Genomic DNA, 22,531 nt, shown 5'->3' with positions numbered 1-22,531 from the left:
TTTATTTTCAATGTTTTGGATATACTAATTGAGTGCACTATAACAAGGGTAGCATCTATGCAATATTTTTTAAATGTAATTTCTTTGATTTTGTTTGTTAAAAGATATGTGTGTGGAAGAGACCAGACAAGAGTCCAATTAACATTGTATTACGTCGTCATCCATTTGAAAGATGATGCTGGAATAGATTTTCTGTTAAAATTGAATTTGTCATCAGTAATCAAACTTGTAAATTTTGAAATAGAAGTGTTGTACAATAGAACTATAGGTTTGCTCTCCTTTCAAGAGTTTTCAAGTGCACTAAGAGTTTCAAGAACACTAGGAATGACGTTGAATACAATATTTTATTCATTTAATGAAGCTCCACAATCAATTTTTTTCTGGAGAATTCTGAAACGGAATAAAACTGACAATTGTCATCCATCAGCTGATTAACAATATAAATGTTATTTAAATATCATCTCTCAGAAAATATTGATTTATTTCTGTAAATAATATTCTGATTGTTCCAAATAAAACAACGGTGAGGTGAAAAATTATGTTTGTAAACCAGTAACCACGATAATAAAAACCTGTTGGTGACATTTTGCTAATTTAATGGGTAGTTTTCCAAGTGAGAAGGGGCACTGTAACAAAAATTCAATATCTCCAATTTTCTTAAAAACAAAATTAGGAAATGTGTTCCATATGAAGTCTGTTTTTTTTTAAATAAATCTTTTTAACCAATTTACTTTTAGCACATGGTTAAATAGGGTAAAGTCAACAAGTCCAAGACCTCCATCACTAACCTTATTTCTTAGAACCTCCTTTTTAATTTTGTGTGATTTATTTTTCCATATGAAATTATACAATAATTTATCTAATAAGGAACTTGGGACAGTCCATTACAGAGAAGTAAACTAGTGTTTTCCTTGATGCCTCGCCACAGCCAATCACCAGCACTTGATTTGTGCACATCATACATGATGCATGCTGATTGTTTCACTGACGTTGACAAGATTAACCCCTCAGGTATCCAAATTTGGTACCGAATGACAAGACAATTTTTGATACTCGATCGATGGTATCGAGGCAATTCGGTCGGTGCCTAAAAAGTATGGAAGTCGATACCCAGCAACCCTAATACAGATTGGTCATATATGAGGCGCTATATAGATAAAGATGACTTGTCTTAACTTGACTTTTAAAACAAAGCAAATGAAGCTGTGATGACTTGTTTCCAGTCTTCAGTCTCTCATGTTCTTGCTCAGACGTGGACAGGCTCTGATCTCTCTGGTGTGGCGGCTTGAGTTCCTGTCAGGTTGGGGTTGGACTTCAGGCTTCGGGTCGAGTCTCCAGCTCAAGCCCTCCACCAAGGACAGCAAGTGTGCTCTTTCCTATCCAATACACAGATTATATGAACAAGTCAACTCATGAATGATATTTTAAGAGCTGTTTTACAACAGAATTGAATTCTATTTGCACTGATTCTGTTATTTTCCTGTCTACCGTGAAGCCGCTTTGAAACAATCTGTATTGTACAAAGCGCTATATAAATGAAGGTGACTTGACCATAACAAGAACATTACAATGAACACAAATTTGAAAATCTCACTACTAACAATCCAGAGTTGAAGACAAATGATAATAATCCTACTCTGTCTGTTACACTTCCTCACACCTGAAATCACTGATCGAGTGAATCTCCTGAACTCCTCCGATCTACAGTAGATCATTTCTAATCCATTTATGTTGGGACATCTGCTCTAACGTGGGCCGCTTCGCTGGATCCCGGGCTAGACACTGGCTAATCAGATCACTGCATTCTGTACAAATGTTAACAAGGAGAGAGCTGGTTAGTCATGTGACTTGGAATCTATGAAAACAGCATCTAAAACATGACTAACATAATGTCAAATGTTCCTTATCTTTACTTTAAAAGTGAAGTATATCGTTTCTGCGACACTAGTGGCATCGAGTGGAATTACAAAATAAAGCATATTTTCAACAAAAAAACTCGCAGAGGCCTCTTTCGTGCATCGATCGCGTCTTCCCCAACTTAAACATCGCTCATATTATTCCTATTCATATTACATATTATTCACTCACCTCTGGTTAAGTTGGAATTCTGAAATGTAACTTTGGCTTCTATGACTTCCGTTCTACTGTGAAAAGGACGAGATGCGTTCACCATCTCATACAACATCACTCCTAGAGCCCAGACATTTGCTGGGACGGCGTGGAATCTGGGTTCTGTGAAGACTTCAGGTGGGCAGTGATCCTGTCTTCCTGTAAGCAAGACATTTGCACATTGTTGAGCTTTTTTTCTTAAAGCGTCACTACATTCAGGTTTCCATACTCCCAAAATGCTCACCAAGGTATATGTCGCTCTCGTAGCCCTCACTACTGAATAGCTGACCGCAGCCAAAGTCTATCAGCTTGAGGTCTAACGAGTTTCTCTTCAGCAGGAAATTCTGCGCATGAATGTCATTGTGAAAAACGCCATGCTCGATGCAGTGTTGAACTGCCAGAACAGCCTGTTGCGTGAAGACCCGTGCTACTGTTTCACACACTTCAGGATTACGGCGAGTGATGAAGTCCAGCAAGCTCTCGCAGGGTTCGGGGAACTCCATAATGAGAGAGAATTTGCGAGGGTGTTCAAACCACTCGTATAGTTGAATGACGTAGGGGCTTATGGGTTCTCGCCTCATCATTAGCAGCAGCGCCACTTCTGTAATGAGAGGTTCGGGATGTCCAGGCTAGAGAAAAGCAGTAGACAGGAGGTTAGCTGGGTGAAAATCTGACGGAAACATCTCACTTTTCTTTGATCTTTTTAGATACGTTCAAAAGAGCCTCAAAAGAGCTCAAAGTTTTTTCTGTTGTGGCTCTAGGCTTATTTGTCAATCACATTTACACCTAATGCTTCCTATGGGTGTATTAACTACAGCAATCTGCACTTAAACAACTAAATACATATTCAGGTTTTGGCCGACTTACAATATCAAGATAAAGAAAATTGTCAAACTTGCGCATCCGCTTGATGGCAACCTGCAAAAAAAAAAAAAAAACAGTTTCAGTAACAGTTTTCAAGCACTTTCTTGCACTAAGTATTAAACCATCTGTACATTCTTTTGAATATGTTTTGATGCGCGCAAAAGCAAAATGTTTGTACAATTCGGGAAGATTTACCCTTTTGCCATCAAATTTGCGTGTTCCCCTGTACACACTGCCAAACGCTCCGCATCCAATCATCTCTCCCGCTTTATAGAGAGACTCAAAGGACTCTGAAAAACAAACAGAAAAATAACAGAGGAATATCAGTCCTGGTTGTGTCGAGAAAATAATAATATTAATATGGTGAAAATAATATGAATATTCTCTGAAAACAAGTCTTAATATATATCTTCAGTGGAAAACAAGAAGGCAATACTGTTTAAAATAATCTCGGAGAAATAAGGACTGGCGATTTACCATTATTTGGCTCGACGCCGGAGAGATCTGGTGCAGGTGACGATGATGGATCAGGATCAGGATCAGGATCAGGTGACGATGATGGATCAGGATCAGGATCAGGATCAGGTGATGATGATGGATCAGGCTCTGGCTCCAGATCTGCTGGAGGGACAAAAGGCTCCACAACATCCACAGCACAACTGTGGCAACAGCAGCAGAAAGAACCCTTCATTGCCTCCCATAGCCAGTCGAGGAAACGACCAATTCTTTTCCTCTTCCTTGTAGGTTTTTCTGAAATGAAGAGAAACATCTCTGATGTCATATGAATGATATCATGACATAACTTACATTTTACTGTTAAATTATTTTCTGTAATGTTACAAATCCAAAGTAATGGAAATATTTCCAAGCTACCCTTCTGCTAAATGCCTGCATAAATGTCCCAAAATCGCATTTCACAACTATCATGACTCAGTAATCCTCGGCACGACGGCCATTTTGACAATTTTGAGGGTATTTGACAATTCAATTGCAATAAGTCAGAAATATAATTCGATTGGGGATGGAATGCTGTCTGAGAATCGGCTTTCTGTGCGCGTGCTTCTGGTGTGTGTCAGACAGCGCAAGTACCATTGAGGTCACGGCTTATTGAGAGCGTTTTGCTAATGTTTCCATAAAGTTAAGCAATCGTTATTTCTAAATGTTCCCTGAACGTTCATAACGTCCAGTTTTTTCAATGTTTCAAAAATGTTTTTTGTTGGTTAAAGGAAGACTAAATTTTATAATTTTGCATTTTTGGGAACGTTCATTTGATAAAAAATCACCGGACATTAACATGCTAAAAACTAGAAGCATGAAATAGCAAAATCTCTATCTGTACACTTCACACTGCCCAGCCTGATTTCAGTCTCACCTGTTGAGCTCTTGTTCACAGGAGAAGCCTCCATGGCACCCTGAGCAGTTCGGCCTCTTGAAGTCTCTGTTGGCTCTACAGGAACTTGACCCGGCAGCGGAGGGCACCGCCACCCTTCCAAGCTGTCGGACCTGGACAAACCGCAGCTGCTGCCACTGTCCTGTTCGCTTCGGCTCTCCGAATCATCACACCTCCATTCCACGGTGTACGAGCCTCTGCTGCTCAGCCTCAACAACTCTCTGCATAACCTCCTCTCCACATTGTCCTCAGAGACGGACAAAGATGATGATGAGTCTGTGGAAAATTTCAGACATCAAAAACAGTTTTTTTTATTTTATAATATTGATATGTAAGAATTGGTCAAAGCCTATTCTGACCTCTGCGAGAGTGTTTAGGTGAAGTGGACGGACGTCCATCATCTGGGCTCTTCTGGCTGCCGCTCTGCCACTCCTTCCTCCTGTGAGCCGGACCTGTGGACACAGAAACAGACAACTCAGAAGACGAAGACTGTGTTAAATATCCATGAAGATAAAGATGATGATGAGTCTGTGGAAAATTTCAGACATCAAAAACTGTTTTTTTGTGTGTGTAATAATATTGATATGTAAGAATCGGTCAAAGCCTATTCTGACCTCTGCGAGAGTGTTTAGGTGAAGTGGACGGACGTCCATCATCTGGGCTCTTCTGGCTGCCGCTCTGCCACTCCTTCCTCCTGTGAGCCGGACCTGTGGACACAGAAACAGAAAACTCAGAAGACGAAGACTGTGTTAAACATCCATGAAGCTCCTGGATCTGTGTCTGGGTCGGGTCTGGCAGCGGATCCTGGTCACGGTCATCGGAAACGGGTCTCCAAACCTCCTGACCAGCCGTCTGAGAGAAAGCAGCTCTCCTGGATCTGGAGCGGCCTGAGGCTGGAATATTTCACATAGTTAACCAATACTCAATGTCAGTGGTCAATTACAAATTGTTACTATAGTATACATAACATGATTATATGCAAGGAATCAAATATACAGTATGTGATCACTTAGCTGGGAACATTGGGCGATCAAATTTACCTTGCACAAGTTTCTTCACATTCATATAACGTTACTCAATCATTGTACAACAATATCATACCATTTACAAATAAAAAACTAAAGCCCTCACCTCCTCTTCCCCACATGTGAGCCATTGACATCCTCCAATCTGCAATAAAAACAATTTTAAAAAAGGAACAAAACACAACTCTACTAAAGGTTAATACTAAAAATTAAATAAAACAATAAACTAAAAATTAAATAAAACGCCAAACTCCTTCTAACGTAGGAAAAGAACAATTAAATATTAGTCTCCACAAAAACAATATGAACTCTTTAAAACATAAAAATATGTAAAGGATTATGCTCCGATATTCTTATAGAATAAAAGTCTCTTCTCAGCTTCAGCTTCACAAGTTTTGCATAGAATTTTTTTTTGCAAACGTCTCTGAATTGTTCGCCTCGTCTCTCAACCAACTCAGAAAGCGATCACTTCAAATGTAAACATATGCAGTCAGAATGCATAACGCGTCGTTATAGCAACTAAAATTCAAATCATTCATAACCACTCACGTAACGTTACACCTGAAGCGCTCATCGAATCAAAACACATTTATTGAAAAGTAACCAACTTAATTTTAAACAGTTATTATTACTATTATTAATATTATTATATTACTATGATAATCCGTGAAATCATTCTTGCCTAAAATCTTCATTAGCTAACGTTATTCATAATTGAGAAAATTAGCGCCGACTTTGCACGGCACTTAAAGTCTAATGGATCCCATGGTCATCGCTTCTGTCCAAAACGTGTGCAAAAAGTCACAATAAGCGAGGATAAATCGGACATCATCGTTTTATTATAAAGTGTAGAAGACATATTAAATTTCCGCATATAACATCAAACCAATCAGATTGCAGTATCACTAATGCATCATCACACCGGTTAGTTGTAGAGTGGTGAAGAAAAGAAAAATCCAAATTAATAAACCCATTTATGATTTTACTAATCATGGAGTGGAGGATGACGTTCTTCATTTATTTTACAATGATCAGCTTTCTCAAACAATGTTTAAGTTATTAACAGTTTATCTGCGCTGTCATGTGCTCATTCGGACTGAAATAGTAGAAGCATTAAGAATAGTCTATGGTGGTAATAAAACAAAATCAGACATCGAAAAAAAAGAACTTTATATGAATAAAATTCAATTCTAAACTTTCCGTGATTGACTTTTCCGATGGACGGCAAAAACAATGGTAATTTTGCCCTGATATTTTAATTACATTAATTCCTACATTTCTTAAATCAAATGACAGAATCCCAATCAAAGAAATACATCTGAATTAAATGCCTATATTTTTAAAAGTGGTGTCAATTCCAATAAACTGTGACTTTATTAAATCATTGTTATCAATTAGCTTAGGGCTATAATAGGCTATGGTGAATATTCAAGGCTTTGAAAATTAATACATTCATTTTTATACATGACTGTATTAATTTCAGTTAATACAGTTGGAGCTGGGGAAGGTGGAGGGTTTCTGAAAGCGCGCTGGAACTACAGCAAATGCTAACAACGTATATGAAAGTTGAGCAGCAAGCGAGCTCATTGGCTACGGATACAGCAGGAACCAATCAGCTTTGTCCTATAGTGATGATGTGATTGTTGACATGTTATGAACTCTATAAAACTCCAAAGTAACCATCTGTGGAAAAATGCAGTACCAACCACCTAGACCTAGCAACACCATAGCAACTAGCCAGAACAACCTAGCAACCGAGAACATTTTCTTCAGGAAATGTAAATTCTAGTTATTATTGTCCACAGGCTCTAGTCTCATTATAGGGTTATGTTTTAGACAGACTCAACAATGCACTGAAGTTTGCAACCATGTAAATTTTTAAGTACAGTTTTGTTTTGAGAAGCAGCAGTCTTGTTTCAGTTCAAAGGTTTCTCATAGGCCGAGACTGTTTAAAAGCATTTCTTCTTTTTTTATTCATTGAAAGCATTTATTCAAAGGGCTCATTTATACAGATTGGGGCTGGGTATCGGTCAAACATGTTCCATTATCCAAACCGATACCATGACTTCGATACCGGTTCCTGAACGATACTTTTTTCGATACCAATTTTATGAACAGATAATATTATAGCAGAGGCTGGAACATTTGTGCAACGAGACATCTAGTTTCATCAAAAAACATGTGTAATTAATTTGAAATCATGAAACTTATCATGAAAATACTAATTTATTAACAGTGTAACAAAAAATACATTCTTAATGTCTTTTTCTTCAAATTCCAATTTTATTTATTTTTTTACCCATTCCTGTGCTTTCTGTTTTATTTTGTCTATATGGTTTAAACAAAAACATGTCTAAAGAATTGAATTCATAAAAAACAAAGTAATAATAGTTTGGCCCTATGAAATGTAAAAAAAAAAAAAAAGAAGAAAATTCTGTATTGTGTATTTCAATTTTTCTGGTAATCAAATGAAGGCATAAAACATTAATTTATCTTTTATTCAAATGAAAATTAAACAAGCCTTTTAATTTGTTTGGCAAACAAGTGCTACACAACAGAGGCTTACTGTTAAAATTATAACATGGAAGAAAATTTGTTCTCTTTCACCATCTCGTGTTCGAGATCCACCTATGGGAAGGGCATCCGCACCTGACCTCTGCAGAAACATCCAATTGCACCAAGTCTGGCCTGACAGACAGAAGCGCGTGTCCAATGCTCGGTAAGGGACCCTTACCAAGTGTATAAAACACTAGCACGCGCTATCTTACCTCAGTTGTTATTCGCTTCTCGCGACCTCTTTGCTTCGCAGCTCTACGGTTTTCGCTGACTTCACCACAGTCAACAGGAGGAAATATCTATTCGATCAGCTTCCGCCAGGCATTCCGTCAGACGGTTGCGTTTAGTTGCGATTTATTTCTGGTTACAAGCCACCCTCACTCGCTACCTGGATTTGTTTAGGCTGCCCGCCTGTTTCTCAGCTTTCACCTCTCCGATGGATCACAAGCTCTCCAGTTCCACTAACCCATCGGACGTGCAGTCACTCATTGCTGCGAGGGATGCCCATCCCTTTTGCGTGGTATGCATGGGATTAAAGCACGCGGAGGAAGCGCTTTCACTTCCTGAGAACTGCACCCATTGCCTCGCCCTGCCTAGGAAGCTTCTTCGACGTAGACTCAAGGTTGCATCCACCCAAAGCACGGACGCACAGTACGACTCGGACGCTGGAGTAGGTGAAAGCGTTGCAGCTCCGGGGACTTCCCGGAGCATGCCTTCTCTCAGTTGGGCTGACCAGTCTAACGAGGGCCTACTCGAGGAAATCCTTCCTGGTATTTCCTCGCTCGACTACGAGCCACCCGGCTCAGGCGAGGACGAGGACCCTGCTATACTTGGTGGCTCGGACGACGAGGAAACCATCCCGTCCGCCCAAGCTCCCCCGGTTAGCGGCTCAGCTACACTGCCGCACGCGGTCCTTCTCAAGGTGTGTGAGCGAGCGGCGGCTCGTCTCGGCATGGAATGGCCGGCCCTCCAGAATGCCGCCAACCAAGAGAGGGATGTGTATGACGGCAAACTCCTAGGTCCCCCTCCCGGTCCTAGGAAGCAGCTCATGCCTGTACTCCCTGCGTGCGCTAAGCACATGTGACACTATTGGAAGGACCCGCTAGATCTTAATCACGGCTTGGCGGGTCTGGAGGTTAAGGATATGGCAGCGTGTGGCATGGGCGACCCTCCCACCATCGAGCCCTCGATTGCCAGACACCTTAACCCCTCGCAGGGAGGGTTACTGGCCCCTCCTAAGCCAGTTCTCCCTAATAAGATGGACCGCTTCTCAGCATCTGTCTTCCAGGCCTCGTACAAGGCCTTGGCTCTCGCGGTACGGGCTCTAAATGTTTCCTCCCTCCTCTCGGCCTACCAGGCTGAGCTGTTGGAGGATATGAGTTCTCATTTGGAGAAAGGCGTGTCATCGCCGACGCTGTGGAAGGAGATCGTTACCGTGAACGACCTGGTCCTTCGTAACGCCCACCAGGCCGTCCAAGCCGGCGGACGTTCTATGGCCCTCTGTGTTGTGGGGGAATGCGCCCTCTGGCTCAATCTCTCTGGTCTGCCCGACAGCGAGAAAAGACGCATAGCAGGAGCCCCAGTGAAACCAGGCCAGGCTCTTTTTGGCCCTGCTGTTGCACTTATCCAACACCGGTGCGATGATAAGAAGGAGGATGAGGCGTTTAAACTGTGCCTGCCTAGAAAGGCCACTCCACACCATCCCCCCGCACGGCCCCCTCAGGCCCCGGCCACAGGGCGGCCGTACCATAACACAGCCAGGCCTAAGGCTCGCAGCAGGCCACCCAGCCAGCAGCCCAACCATCCTCCTAAGCCACCCACTCTACCCCGTCGGACGGGAAGAGGAAGAGGCCTACCTGATGCTCAGCTCCAGGGGCTTCTCGGTCCAGGTTTTCAGGCGACCAGCCCATTGGACACAAGTTTGAGTCCACAAGTTTGAGTTACGGGCGACCCATGTCCCTGGCATACTGAACAGGGGCGCATACCTCTTGTCAAGGGGAAACCCTCTCTACGAGGACTGGCGCCTCCATCCTCAGATAGTGGGTCTACTGTGGAGGAGGTTCGGCCAGGCAACCGTAGATCTCTTCATCTCGCGCGAAAATGCCCATTGTCCTATGTTCTTCTCGCTACGGGACGAGGACGCCCCCCTCGGCGTGGACGCACTGGCCCATCCGTGGCCCAACATGCTGCTCTATGCATTTCCTCCCCTTTGCCTCATAACGCCGGGTGAGGGAACAGAGCTTGACCATGATTTTGATAGCTCCCAGGTGGGCCAAGGCACCGTGGCTCTCAGAGATTATCCCTCTGCTGTATGCCCAGCCATGGCCCCTCCCACTTCGCACAGACCTTTTGTCTCAAGCGAACGGGGAAATTTATCACCCGCTCCCAGACAGGGTGGCCCCCTGGGCCTGGCCCGTGAGAGGGCCAACTTAAACACATTGGGGCTCCCCCCACGTGTTGTGGCCACCATTCAGTGTGCCAGAGCCTCTTCGACGCGGTCTCTTTACGACTGTAAGTGGCGTGTGTTCGAAGAGTGGTGTGAAGGGCGACGGGTAACGTCTTATCAGTGCTCAGTCACTGACATTTTATGCTTTTTGCAGGACCTTGTGGATAAGGGAAGATCCTTTTCCACAATTAAGATCTATTTAGCAGCTATCGCTGCATGTCATGTGGGGTTCGACAGCGCTACGGTGGGGCAACACCCCCTTATTCGTAGGTTTATGAAGGACGCACGCCGCTCTCTTCCAGTCCCCAGAAGAGTCGTTCCTGAGTGGGACCTCTTCATGGTGCTGGATGCGATGTCTCAACAGCCGCTTGAGCCCCTGGGGAGTATTTCCCTTAAGAATTTGTCTTTCAAGACAGCTTTGCTCCTGGCCTTGGCATCTGCCAAGCGGGCCAGTGATATGCATGCACTCTCTGTTCATCCCTCGTGCACTAAATTCTCTCTCAGTGGAGATAAGGTTTTTCTCAGGCCCAACCCGGCCTTTATGCCAAAATGGTTCCCGGCATTCACGTGTAAGGTGATTGAGCTTTCCGCGTTTAACCCAACTCCTTTCTCCTCCACAGAGGATCAGAGGTTGAACACTTTGTGTCCTGTACTACGTGCCCTGCGGGCATACTTAGACAGGACCAGCTCGTTTAGAAAAAGCGACCAGCTTTTCATCTCTTGGGGCCCCCCGTACTCAGGGAACCCCATTTCCAAGCAACGCCTTTCTCATTGGCTTGTGGAAGCTATATCTTTGGCATATGAATCCAAGGGAGTGCAGCCCCCAGAGGGCATCAGAGCTCACTCCACTAGAGGTATGGCTGCCTCTTGGGCTCTATTTAAGGGAGTCTCTTTGCAGGTCATATGTGCCGCTGCAAGCTGGGCCTCTCCCCATACGTTTGTCTGATACTACCGGCTCGATGTCACCAGAACCCCGGTAGCTTATTCTGTCCTGGGTGTCGGCTCTTTGTAGCTTTGTGCTCTTAGGCCCTCCACCCCTCTTTAAGTCTGGGCTGCCTAGTCCAGCACTTTAAAGTCACTAAGCATGTTTCTAATCTGCACCTGGCACCATATGTTCACCATTATGAGTGTGGTCAGGTTTATTCACGAATGCATGTTACCATATGCTATTCTTTGTTGCTAAAGTGGCTTCCTCAGTGCCCTTCCCATAGGTGGATCTCTCCACTCGATGTTTCAGAGAACCGGGGTTGTGGTCAGTAACCTATTGTTTTAATAATAATTGTACTATAGTATTACATTAAGATTTACATTATACTGTACAAGAGTGATATATTTCTATCACAGTTTCTTTAAGTCAAACCAAACTTTTATTTTGGAAACCCATCAAATATAAAACAAAACCCTTCTTTTTTCTTTTCTTTTTTATTAATGCCAAAAGAAAGAAATTGTAACAAATACATAACAACAGTAACAATAAAACCCAGGACATATGTCACGAAAACAGTACAAATAAAATAGCATAAAGCCATAGGGGATAAATTTAAAAAAAAAAAAAAAGGTAAATAACATTATACATGGTTAAACATTGAAAGTTGACCTTTTTTATGCCCATCAAAGACAAAACATATGAATTATAGTCTACCAGAAAAATTGACAGTAGCGGGATCTTACCCAAGAATTTGCATTTGTGAATAAAAAATTTGCCAAGTATCATAAACAAATTAACAATGTACTGGAAATACATATTTGAATTGTGGTAAAGAAAATAATATTAAAGGTGTTAATACATATTCTGATATTTGTTTTTTCCTGAGAGAGATGGGTACATAACTCATTCCAAAAAGCTTTAACACAAACACATTCACAAGAAGATGTACAATTGTCTCTTCTACATCACAGAAAGTGCATTTATTTTCAATGTTTTGGATATACTAATTGAGTGCACTATAACAAGGGTAGCATCTATGCAATATTTTTTAAATGTAATTTCTTTGATTTTGTTTGTTAAAAGATATGTGTGTGGAAGAGACCAGACAAGAGTCCAATTAACATTGTATTACGTCGTCATCCATTTGAAAGATGATGCTGGAATAGATTTTCTGTTAAAATTGAATTTGTCATCAGTAATCAAACTTGTAAATTTTGAAATAGAAGTGTTGTACAATAGAACTATAGGTTTGCTCTCCTTTCAAGAGTTTTCAAGTGCACTAAGAGTTTCAAGAACACTAGGAATGACGTTGAATACAATATTTTATTCATTTAATGAAGCTCCACAATCAATTTTTTTCTGGAGAATTCTGAAACGGAATAAAACTGACAATTGTCATCCATCAGCTGATTAACAATATAAATATTATTTAAATATCATCTCTCAGAAAATATTGATTTATTTCTGTAAATAATATTCTGATTGTTCCAAATAAAACAACGGTGAGGTGAAATATTATGTTTGTAAACCAGTAACCACGATAATAAAAACCTGTTGGTGACATTTTGCTAATTTAATGGGTAGTTTTCCAAGTGAGAAGGGGCACTGTAACAAAAATTCAATATCTCCAATTTTCTTAAAAACAAAATTAGGAAATGTGTTCCATATGAAGTCTGTTTTTTTTTAAATAAATCTTTTTAACCAATTTACTTTTAGCACATGGTTAAATAGGGTAAAGTCAACAAGTCCAAGACCTCCATCACTAACCTTATTTCTTAGAACCTCCTTTTTAATTTTGTGTGATTTATTTTTCCATATGAAATTATACAATAATTTATCTAATAAGGAACTTGGGACAGTCCATTACAGAGAAGTAAACTAGTGTTTTCCTTGATGCCTCGCCACAGCCAATCACCAGCACTTGATTTGTGCACATCATACATGATGCATGCTGATTGTTTCACTGACGTTGACAAGATTAACCCCTCAGGTATCCAAATTTGGTACCGAATGACAAGACAATTTTTGATACTCGATCGATGGTATCGAGGCAATTCGGTCGGTGCCTAAAAAGTATGGAAGTCGATACCCAGCAACCCTAATACAGATTGGTCATATATGAGGCGCTATATAGATAAAGATGACTTGTCTTAACTTGACTTTTAAAACAAAGCAAATGAAGCTGTGATGACTTGTTTCCAGTCTTCAGTCTCTCATGTTCTTGCTCAGACGTGGACAGGCTCTGATCTCTCTGGTGTGGCGGCTTGAGTTCCTGTCAGGTTGGGGTTGGACTTCAGGCTTCGGGTCGAGTCTCCAGCTCAAGCCCTCCACCAAGGACAGCAAGTGTGCTCTTTCCTATCCAATACACAGATTATATGAACAAGTCAACTCATGAATGATATTTTAAGAGCTGTTTTACAACAGAATTGAATTCTATTTGCACTGATTCTGTTATTTTCCTGTCTACCGTGAAGCCGCTTTGAAACAATCTGTATTGTACAAAGCGCTATATAAATGAAGGTGACTTGACCATAACAAGAACATTACAATGAACACAAATTTGAAAATCTCACTACTAACAATCCAGAGTTGAAGACAAATGATAATAATCCTACTCTGTCTGTTACACTTCCTCACACCTGAAATCACTGATCGAGTGAATCTCCTGAACTCCTCCGATCTACAGTAGATCATTTCTAATCCATTTATGTTGGGACATCTGCTCTAACGTGGGCCGCTTCGCTGGATCCCGGGCTAGACACTGGCTAATCAGATCACTGCATTCTGTACAAATGTTAACAAGGAGAGAGCTGGTTAGTCATGTGACTTGGAATCTATGAAAACAGCATCTAAAACATGACTAACATAATGTCAAATGTTCCTTATCTTTACTTTAAAAGTGAAGTATATCGTTTCTGCGACACTAGTGGCATCGAGTGGAATTACAAAATAAAGCATATTTTCAACAAAAAAACTCGCAGAGGCCTCTTTCGTGCATCGATCGCGTCTTCCCCAACTTAAACATCGCTCATATTATTCCTATTCATATTACATATTATTCACTCACCTCTGGTTAAGTTGGAATTCTGAAATGTAACTTTGGCTTCTATGACTTCCGTTCTACTGTGAAAAGGACGAGATGCGTTCACCATCTCATACAACATCACTCCTAGAGCCCAGACATTTGCTGGGACGGCGTGGAATCTGGGTTCTGTGAAGACTTCAGGTGGGCAGTGATCCTGTCTTCCTGTAAGCAAGACATTTGCACATTGTTGAGCTTTTTTTCTTAAAGCGTCACTACATTCAGGTTTCCACACTCCCAAAATGCTCACCAAGGTATATGTCGCTCTCGTAGCCCTCACTACTGAATAGCTGACCGCAGCCAAAGTCTATCAGCTTGAGGTCTAACGAGTTTCTCTTCAGCAGGAAATTCTGCGCATGAATGTCATTGTGAAAAACGCCATGCTCGATGCAGTGTTGAACTGCCAGAACAGCCTGTTGCGTGAAGACCCGTGCTACTGTTTCACACACTTCAGGATTACGGCGAGTGATGAAGTCCAGCAAGCTCTCGCAGGGTTCGGGGAACTCCATAATGAGAGAGAATTTGCGAGGGTGTTCAAACCACTCGTATAGTTGAATGACGTAGGGGCTTATGGGTTCTCGCCTCATCATTAGCAGCAGCGCCACTTCTGTAATGAGAGGTTCGGGATGTCCAGGCTAGAGAAAAGCAGTAGACAGGAGGTTAGCTGGGTGAAAATCTGACGGAAACATCTCACTTTTCTTTGATCTTTTTAGATACGTTCAAAAGAGCCTCAAAAGAGCTCAAAGTTTTTTCTGTTGTGGCTCTAGGCTTATTTGTCAATCACATTTACACCTAATGCTTCCTATGGGTGTATTAACTACAGCAATCTGCACTTAAACAACTAAATACATATTCAGGTTTTGGCCGACTTACAATATCAAGATAAAGAAAATTGTCAAACTTGCGCATCCGCTTGATGGCAACCTGCAAAAAAAAAAAAAAAAACAGTTTCAGTAACAGTTTTCAAGCACTTTCTTGCACTAAGTATTAAACCATCTGTACATTCTTTTGAATATGTTTTGATGCGCGCAAAAGCAAAATGTTTGTACAATTCGGGAAGATTTACCCTTTTGCCATCAAATTTGCGTGTTCCCCTGTACACACTGCCAAACGCTCCGCATCCAATCATCTCTCCCGCTTTATAGAGAGACTCAAAGGACTCTGAAAAACAAACAGAAAAATAACAGAGGAATATCAGTCCTGGTTGTGTCGAGAAAATAATAATATTAATATGGTGAAAATAATATGAATATTCTCTGAAAACAAGTCTTAATATATATCTTCAGTGGAAAACAAGAAGGCAATACTGTTTAAAATAATCTCGGAGAAATAAGGACTGGCGATTTACCATTATTTGGCTCGACGCCGGAGAGATCTGGTGCAGGTGACGATGATGGATCAGGATCAGGATCAGGATCAGGTGACGATGATGGATCAGGATCAGGATCAGGATCAGGTGATGATGATGGATCAGGCTCTGGCTCCAGATCTGCTGGAGGGACAAAAGGCTCCACAACATCCACAGCACAACTGTGGCAACAGCAGCAGAAAGAACCCTTCATTGCCTCCCATAGCCAGTCGAGGAAACGACCAATTCTTTTCCTCTTCCTTGTAGGTTTTTCTGAAATGAAGAGAAACATCTCTGATGTCATATGAATGATATCATGACATAACTTACATTTTACTGTTAAATTATTTTCTGTAATGTTACAAATCCAAAGTAATGGAAATATTTCCAAGCTACCCTTCTGCTAAATGCCTGCATAAATGTCCCAAAATCGCATTTCACAACTATCATGACTCAGTAATCCTCGGCACGACGGCCATTTTGACAATTTTGAGGGTATTTGACAATTCAATTGCAATAAGTCAGAAATATAATTCGATTGGGGATGGAATGCTGTCTGAGAATCGGCTTTCTGTGCGCGTGCTTCTGGTGTGTGTCAGACAGCGCAAGTACCATTGAGGTCACGGCTTATTGAGAGCGTTTTGCTAATGTTTCCATAAAGTTAAGCAATCGTTATTTCTAAATGTTCCCTGAACGTTCATAACGTCCAGTTTTTTCAATGTTTCAAAAATGTTTTTTGTTGGTTAAAGGAAGACTAAATTTTATAATTTTGCATTTTTGGGAACGTTCATTTGATAAAAAATCACCGGACATTAACATGCTAAAAACTAGAAGCATGAAATAGCAAAATCTCTATCTGTACACTTCACACTGCCCAGCCTGATTTCAGTCTCACCTGTTGAGCTCTTGTTCACAGGAGAAGCCTCCATGGCACCCTGAGCAGTTCGGCCTCTTGAAGTCTCTGTTGGCTCTACAGGAACTTGACCTGGCAGCGGAGGGCACCGCCACCCTTCCAAGCTGTCGGACCTGGACAAACCGCAGCTGCTGCCACTGTCCTGTTCGCTTCGGCTCTCCGAATCATCACACCTCCATTCCACGGTGTACGAGCCTCTGCTGCTCAGCCTCAACAACTCTCTGCATAACCTCCTCTCCACATTGTCCTCAGAGACGGACAAAGATGATGATGAGTCTGTGGAAAATTTCAGACATCAAAAACAGTTTTTTTTATTTTATAATATTGATATGTAAGAATAGGTCAAAGCCTATTCTGACCTCTGCGAGAGTGTTTAGGTGAAGTGGACGGACGTCCATCATCTGGGCTCTTCTGGCTGCCGCTCTGCCACTCCTTCCTCCTGTGAGCCGGACCTGTGGACACAGAAACAGACAACTCAGAAGACGAAGACTGTGTTAAATATCCATGAAGATAAAGATGATGATGAGTCTGTGGAAAATTTCAGACATCAAAAACTGTTTTTTTGTGTGTGTAATAATATTGATATGTAAGAATCGGTCAAAGCCTATTCTGACCTCTGCGAGAGTGTTTAGGTGAAGTGGACGGACGTCCATCATCTGGGCTCTTCTGGCTGCCGCTCTGCCACTCCTTCCTCCTGTGAGCCGGACCTGTGGACACAGAAACAGAAAACTCAGAAGACGAAGACTGTGTTAAACATCCATGAAGCTCCTGGATCTGTGTCTGGGTCGGGTCTGGCAGCGGATCCTGGTCACGGTCATCGGAAACGGGTCTCCAAACCTCCTGACCAGCCGTCTGAGAGAAAGCAGCTCTCCTGGATCTGGAGCGGCCTGAGGCTGGAATATTTCACATAGTTAACCAATACTCAATGTCAGTGGTCAATTACAAATTGTTACTATAGTATACATAACATGATATCATATGCAAGGAATCAAATATACAGAGTATGTGATCACTTAGCTGGGAACATTGGGCGATCAAATTTACCTTGCACAAGTTTCTTCACATTCATATAACGTTACTCAATCATTGTACAACAATATCATACCATTTACAAATAAAAAACTAAAGCCCTCACCTCCTCTTCCCCACATGTGAGCCATTGACATCCTCCAATCTGCAATAAAAACAATTTTAAAAAAGGAACAAAACACAACTCTACTAAAGGTTAATACTAAAAATTAAATAAAACAATAAACTAAAAATTAAATAAAACGCCAAACTCCTTCTAACGTAGGAAAAGAACAATTAAATATTAGTCTCCACAAAAACAATATGAACTCTTTAAAACATAAAAATATGTAAAGGATTATGCTCCGATATTCTTATAGAATAAAAGTCTCTTCTCAGCTTCAGCTTCACAAGTTTTGCATAGAATTTTTTTTTGCAAACGTCTCTGAATTGTTCGCCTCGTCTCTCAACCAACTCAGAAAGCGATCACTTCAAATGTAAACATATGCAGTCAGAATGCATAACGCGTCGTTATAGCAACTAAAATTCAAATCATTCATAACCACTCACGTAACGTTACACCTGAAGCGCTCATCGAATCAAAACACATTTATTAAAAAGTAACCAACTTAATTTTAAACAGTTATTATTACTATTATTAATATTATTATATTACTATGATAATCCGTGAAATCATTCTTGCCTAAAATCTTCATTAGCTAACGTTATTCATAATTGAGAAAATTAGCGCCGACTTTGCACGGCACTTAAAGTCTAATGGATCCCATGGTCATCGCTTCTGTCCAAAACGTGTGCAAAAAGTCACAATAAGCGAGGATAAATCGGACATCATCGTTTTATTATAAAGTGTAGAAGACAAATTAAATTTCCGCATATAACATCAAACCAATCAGATTGCAGTATCACTAATGCGTCATCACACCGGTTAGTTGTAGAGTGGTGAAGAAAAGAAAAATCCAAATTAATAAACCCATTTATGATTTTACTAATCATGGAGTGGAGGATGACGTTCTTCATTTATTTTACAATGATCAGCTTTCTCAAACAATGTTTAAGTTATTAACAGTTTATCTGCGCTGTCATGTGCTCATTCGGACTGAAATAGTAGAAGCATTAAGAATAGTCTATGGTGGTAATAAAACAAAATCAGACATCGAAAAAAAAGAACTTTATATGAATAAAATTCAATTCTAAACTTTCCGTGATTGACTTTTCCGATGGACGGCAAAAACAACGGTAATTTTGCCCTGATATTTTAATTACATTAATTCCTACATTTCTTAAATCAAATGACAGAATCCCAATCAAAGAAATACATCTGAATTAAATGCCTATATTTTTAAAAGTGGTGTCAATTCCAATAAACTGTGACTTTATTAAATCATTGTTATCAATTAGCTTAGGGCTATAATAGGCTATGGTGAATATTCAAGGCTTTGAAAATTAATACATTCATTTTTATACATGACTGTATTAATTTCAGTTAATACAGTTGGAGCTGGGGAAGGTGGAGGGTTTCTGAAAGCGCGCTGGAACTACAGCAAATGCTAACAACGTATATGAAAGTTGAGCAGCAAGCGAGCTCATTGGCTACGGATACAGCAGGAACCAATCAGCTTTGTCCTATAGTGATGATGTGATTGTTGACATGTTATGAACTCTATAAAACTCCAAAGTAACCATCTGTGGAAAAATGCAGTACCAACCACCTAGACCTAGCAACACCATAGCAACTAGCCAGAACAACCTAGCAACCGAGAACATTTTCTTCAGGAAATGTAAATTCTAGTTATTATTGTCCACAGGCTCTAGTCTCATTATAGGGTTATGTTTTAGACAGACTCAACAATGCACTGAAGTTTGCAACCATGTAAATTTTTAAGTACAGTTTTGTTTTGAGAAGCAGCAGTCTTGTTTCAGTTCAAAGGTTTCTCATAGGCCGAGACTGTTTAAAAGCATTTCTTCTTTTTTTATTCATTGAAAGCATTTATTCAAAGGGCTCATTTATACAGATTGGGGCTGGGTATCGGTCAAACATGTTCCATTATCCAAACCGATACCATGACTTCGATACCGGTTCCTGAACGATACTTTTTTCGATACCAATTTTATGAACAGATAATATTATAGCAGAGGCTGGAACATTTGTGCAACGAGACATCTAGTTTCATCAAAAAACATGTGTAATTAATTTGAAATCATGAAACTTATCATGAAAATACTAATTTATTAACAGTGTAACAAAAAATACATTCTTAATGTCTTTTTCTTCAAATTCCAATTTTATTTATTTTTTTACCCATTCCTGTGCTTTCTGTTTTATTTTGTCTATATGGTTTAATCAAAAACATGTCTAAAGAATTGAATTCATAAAAAACAAAGTAATAATAGTTTGGCCCTATGAAATGTAAAAAAAAAAAAAAAGAAGAAAATTCTGTATTGTGTATTTCAATTTTTCTGGTAATCAAATGAAGGCATAAAACATTAATTTATCTTTTATTCAAATGAAAATTAAACAAGCCTTTTAATTTGTTTGGCAAACAAGTGCTACACAACAGAGGCTTACTGTTAAAATTATAACATGGAAGAAAATTTGTTCTCTTTCACCATCTCGTGTTCGAGATCCACCTATGGGAAGGGCATCCGCACCTGACCTCTGCAGAAACATCCAATTGCACCAAGTCTGGCCTGACAGACAGAAGCGCGTGTCCAATGCTCGGTAAGGGACCCTTACCAAGTGTATAAAACACTAGCACGCGCTATCTTACCTCAGTTGTTATTCGCTTCTCGCGACCTCTTTGCTTCGCAGCTCTACGGTTTTCGCTGACTTCACCACAGTCAACAGGAGGAAATATCTATTCGATCAGCTTCCGCCAGGCATTCCGTCAGACGGTTGCGTTTAGTTGCGATTTATTTCTGGTTACAAGCCACCCTCACTCGCTACCTGGATTTGTTTAGGCTGCCCGCCTGTTTCTCAGCTTTCACCTCTCCGATGGATCACAAGCTCTCCAGTTCCACTAACCCATCGGACGTGCAGTCACTCATTGCTGCGAGGGATGCCCATCCCTTTTGCGTGGTATGCATGGGATTAAAGCACGCGGAGGAAGCGCTTTCACTTCCTGAGAACTGCACCCATTGCCTCGCCCTGCCTAGGAAGCTTCTTCGACGTAGACTCAAGGTTGCATCCACCCAAAGCACGGACGCACAGTACGACTCGGACGCTGGAGTAGGTGAAAGCGTTGCAGCTCCGGGGACTTCCCGGAGCATGCCTTCTCTCAGTTGGGCTGACCAGTCTAACGAGGGCCTACTCGAGGAAATCCTTCCTGGTATTTCCTCGCTCGACTACGAGCCACCCGGCTCAGGCGAGGACGAGGACCCTGCTATACTTGGTGGCTCGGACGACGAGGAAACCATCCCGTCCGCCCAAGCTCCCCCGGTTAGCGGCTCAGCTACACTGCCGCACGCGGTCCTTCTCAAGGTGTGTGAGCGAGCGGCGGCTCGTCTCGGCATGGAATGGCCGGCCCTCCAGAATGCCGCCAACCAAGAGAGGGATGTGTATGACGGCAAACTCCTAGGTCCCCCTCCCGGTCCTAGGAAGCAGCTCATGCCTGTACTCCCTGCGTGCGCTAAGCACATGTGACACTATTGGAAGGACCCGCTAGATCTTAATCACGGCTTGGCGGGTCTGGAGGTTAAGGATATGGCAGCGTGTGGCATGGGCGACCCTCCCACCATCGAGCCCTCGATTGCCAGACACCTTAACCCCTCGCAGGGAGGGTTACTGGCCCCTCCTAAGCCAGTTCTCCCTAATAAGATGGACCGCTTCTCAGCATCTGTCTTCCAGGCCTCGTACAAGGCCTTGGCTCTCGCGGTACGGGCTCTAAATGTTTCCTCCCTCCTCTCGGCCTACCAGGCTGAGCTGTTGGAGGATATGAGTTCTCATTTGGAGAAAGGCGTGTCATCGCCGACGCTGTGGAAGGAGATCGTTACCGTGAACGACCTGGTCCTTCGTAACGCCCACCAGGCCGTCCAAGCCGGCGGACGTTCTATGGCCCTCTGTGTTGTGGGGGAATGCGCCCTCTGGCTCAATCTCTCTGGTCTGCCCGACAGCGAGAAAAGACGCATAGCAGGAGCCCCAGTGAAACCAGGCCAGGCTCTTTTTGGCCCTGCTGTTGCACTTATCCAACACCGGTGCGATGATAAGAAGGAGGATGAGGCGTTTAAACTGTGCCTGCCTAGAAAGGCCACTCCACACCATCCCCCCCCGCACGGCCCCCTCAGGCCCCGGCCACAGGGCGGCCGTACCATAACACAGCCAGGCCTAAGGCTCGCAGCAGGCCACCCAGCCAGCAGCCCAACCATCCTCCTAAGCCACCCACTCTACCCCGTCGGACGGGAAGAGGAAGAGGCCTACCTGATGCTCAGCTCCAGGGGCTTCTCGGTCCAGGTTTTCAGGCGACCAGCCCATTGGACACAAGTTTGAGTCCACAAGTTTGAGTTACGGGCGACCCATGTCCCTGGCATACTGAACAGGGGCGCATACCTCTTGTCAAGGGGAAACCCTCTCTACGAGGACTGGCGCCTCCATCCTCAGATAGTGGGTCTACTGTGGAGGAGGTTCGGCCAGGCAACCGTAGATCTCTTCATCTCGCGCGAAAATGCCCATTGTCCTATGTTCTTCTCGCTACGGGACGAGGACGCCCCCCTCGGCGTGGACGCACTGGCCCATCCGTGGCCCAACATGCTGCTCTATGCATTTCCTCCCCTTTGCCTCATAACGCCGGGTGAGGGAACAGAGCTTGACCATGATTTTGATAGCTCCCAGGTGGGCCAAGGCACCG

The 22,531-nt window shown here is 42.2% G+C and overlaps 2 protein-coding genes across 2 annotated transcripts; both read right to left on the bottom strand.

The window, feature by feature from the left end:
• Window positions 1-1,218: 1,218 nt before the first annotated feature.
• LOC130095575 (uncharacterized) lies at window positions 1,219-5,428 on the bottom strand. The gene is made up of 11 exons (XM_056262332.1): window positions 5,404-5,428; window positions 5,201-5,256; window positions 4,978-5,070; window positions 4,723-4,891; window positions 4,346-4,639; window positions 3,451-3,723; window positions 3,169-3,263; window positions 2,977-3,027; window positions 2,354-2,738; window positions 2,089-2,268; window positions 1,219-1,376 (listed from the first exon to the last, which is right to left on the bottom strand). The coding sequence occupies exons 1-11, from the start codon at window positions 5,426-5,428 to the stop codon at window positions 1,315-1,317; spliced, it is 1,683 nt and encodes a 560-aa protein (XP_056118307.1). The 3' UTR covers window positions 1,219-1,314.
• Window positions 5,429-13,515: 8,087 nt separating this feature from the next.
• Window positions 13,516-15,812, bottom strand: LOC130095516 (serine/threonine-protein kinase pim-2-like). Its single transcript, XM_056262269.1, has 6 exons — window positions 15,749-15,812; window positions 15,467-15,561; window positions 15,274-15,324; window positions 14,651-15,035; window positions 14,386-14,565; window positions 13,516-13,673 (listed from the first exon to the last, which is right to left on the bottom strand). Exons 2-6 carry the CDS (start codon window positions 15,527-15,529, stop codon window positions 13,612-13,614), a joined length of 741 nt encoding a protein of 246 aa, XP_056118244.1. The 5' UTR covers window positions 15,530-15,561; window positions 15,749-15,812; the 3' UTR covers window positions 13,516-13,611.
• Between the last annotated feature and the right edge of the window lie 6,719 nt (window positions 15,813-22,531).

The sequence above is a fragment of the Rhinichthys klamathensis genome, unplaced genomic scaffold (genome assembly GCF_029890125.1).
Source record: "Rhinichthys klamathensis goyatoka isolate OS25496 unplaced genomic scaffold, OSU_Roscu_1.1 h1tg000191l_1, whole genome shotgun sequence".
Taxonomy (NCBI): Eukaryota; Metazoa; Chordata; class Actinopteri; order Cypriniformes; family Leuciscidae; genus Rhinichthys; species Rhinichthys klamathensis.
Note: the sequence above shows the minus strand (reverse complement) of the source record. Positions and strands in the feature narration are given on the sequence as shown.